Source organism: Nicotiana attenuata, unplaced genomic scaffold (genome assembly GCF_001879085.1).
Source record: "Nicotiana attenuata strain UT unplaced genomic scaffold, NIATTr2, whole genome shotgun sequence".
NCBI lineage: Eukaryota > Viridiplantae > Streptophyta > Magnoliopsida > Solanales > Solanaceae > Nicotiana > Nicotiana attenuata.
In genome coordinates this window covers 32,185-34,286 of record NW_017674981.1, presented here as the reverse complement: position 1 = coordinate 34,286, position 2,102 = coordinate 32,185, and the positions used below count along the sequence as shown (strand labels likewise).

The window sequence follows — 2,102 nt, the reverse complement described above, 5'->3', positions numbered from 1 at the left end:
TTTCACAACCGGACGCTCGAATCACGTCAAATCAACTCCGTTTTAACCAAATTTTACAGACATGACTTAAATATTATATTGAACATATACCGGGCTCCGAAACCAAAATACGAGCCCGATACCAACAAGATCAAACATTAATCAAATTCTTTATACCATTAGATTTTCAAGCTTACAATTTTTAACAAAAATTCATTACTCGAGCTAGGGACCTCCGAATCCGATTCTGGGCATACGCCCAGGCCCCATATTTTACTACGGACCCGTTGAGACCGTCAAAGTTTGTTTACTCAAAACGTTGACCGAAGTCAACTAAAATTAGCTTTTTAGGCCAAAAATTATTATTTCATCAATTATCAACATAAAAGCTTTCCGGAAATACACCCGGACTGCGCACGCAAATTGTGGAGGAATAAAATAAGGTTTTGAATGCCTTGGAATACGTGATTGAGTTCTAAAAGGTAAGATGACCTTTTAGGTCATCAGAATCACCAAAATAATTCGTTTTATGCGTTGTGGTATTGCGGTATTTAACACTAAATGAGAAACTATTAACGTCGGCCATTTATTTGTTACGCATTTGGCACTTATATCTTTTTAGAACAATTTTTTTTTTTGGTAATTAAATTTTTTTATTAATTACCAGAATATTTACACGTAAAGAGCCATAGCACGACTACAACCCAGTCTGCTATCTAACTATAGGACTGAAAAGAAACTATTTCTACTAGGCTAACAAATACAAAATTGTTGAACCTTTTCTTTAATTCTAGTAGGAGCTCGGATATTACACACGTATGCTATTTCCTTCACTAATTGTTCTGCCTTCCTTGATCTCATTTCGAATCTCCGTTGATTTCTTTCAATCCATATTGCATGCACCCATTCTGTATAGGCCATCTTGAATATCTGGGCTTGCTGCGATTTACCTTTTGTTCTTTGGATGATCCACTTTCCAATTAGTTCCCATTGTGTTGTTCTGAAGCTTGGGACTTGCATCCATTTTAGTACCCCCTCCCAGACTTTGATAGAATAAGGACACTCCACGAAGAGATGGTCTCTTGTTTTATTTTGGTTGTTGCACAACTTGCATTCATGATCCACACTTACACCCCAGGAAGCAATTCTATCTACAGTTAGAAGCCTGCCCTGCATTTGCAACCATACTATGAATTGTGCTTTTGGTCGAGCATTATTGCCAAACCTTAGTGTTTTCCATGATATTTTTGCATTGTTTCCCAGTAACTGATAATAGATCTGCTTGATTACACTCCCTGCATTGTTGACTTGTATCAGTAGCAATGAGCTTTTTGCCTCAAACAACTTCTTTACCATCCATCCAGCTTGTTGAGGGATAGCCATTTGAGCAAAATGTTGGTTCTTGATATAGTATGCATGTAGCCATCTAATCCATAGCCTATCACTTTTGTGTTCTATATCCCAACTAGCTTTACTTATTGCAGCTTTATTCCATACTCTCATGTTCATCAAGCCTAGACCACCCATTGATTTTGGAGTACAGACCTTCTCCCAAGCAATTAAAGCCTTCCTAGTGATTGTATTTGTGCCCAACCACAAGTAGCTTCGACAGTAGGCTTCAATTGTATTTATCACTTTCGAGGGTATAACAAACAGTTGTGCCCAGTAAGCTTGAATACCAAAGAGGACAGTCTGGATTAGTTGGGCTCTACCTGCATATGACAGCTTCTTAGCAGTCCAAGAGGTGATTTTAGCCACCATCCTGGTAATCAATGGTTGCCACTAGATTAAGGAGATCTTTTTTGTTGCTAAAGGAATTCCCAGATATCTGAAGGGGAGTTCTCCTTTAGGGAATCCTAGAAAACTTAGGATTTGTTCCTGCACCTCTTGAGTCATCCCTCCAAAATAAATGGAGCTTTTCTCTTTGTTGGCTTGGAGGCCTGAAGCATCTGAGAAATCTTGGAAGCGTCTATGAAGGGTAGTCACTGATTTAACATCACCTCTAGAAAATAATAACAAATCATCTGCAAAAGACAAGTGAGCCAAATATAGTTTAGAGCACTTTGGGTGGTACTTGAATTCTTGGATTTCTTTCACATCATTGAGATTCCTATTGAGGTATT

General features: G+C 38.2%; 1 protein-coding gene across 1 annotated transcript; it reads right to left on the bottom strand.

The window, feature by feature from the left end:
• Window positions 1–732: 732 nt before the first annotated feature.
• LOC109219536 lies at window positions 733–1,740 on the bottom strand. The gene has a single exon (XM_019383994.1). It carries the CDS (start codon window positions 1,738–1,740, stop codon window positions 733–735), a length of 1,008 nt encoding a protein of 335 aa, XP_019239539.1.
• Between the last annotated feature and the right edge of the window lie 362 nt (window positions 1,741–2,102).

What these genes read in the sequence shown, in the direction of transcription:
- LOC109219536 (XM_019383994.1), bottom strand. Translation starts at nt 1,740, where the DNA reads ATGGTGGCTAAAATCACCTCTTGGACTGCTAAGAAGCTGTCATATGCA.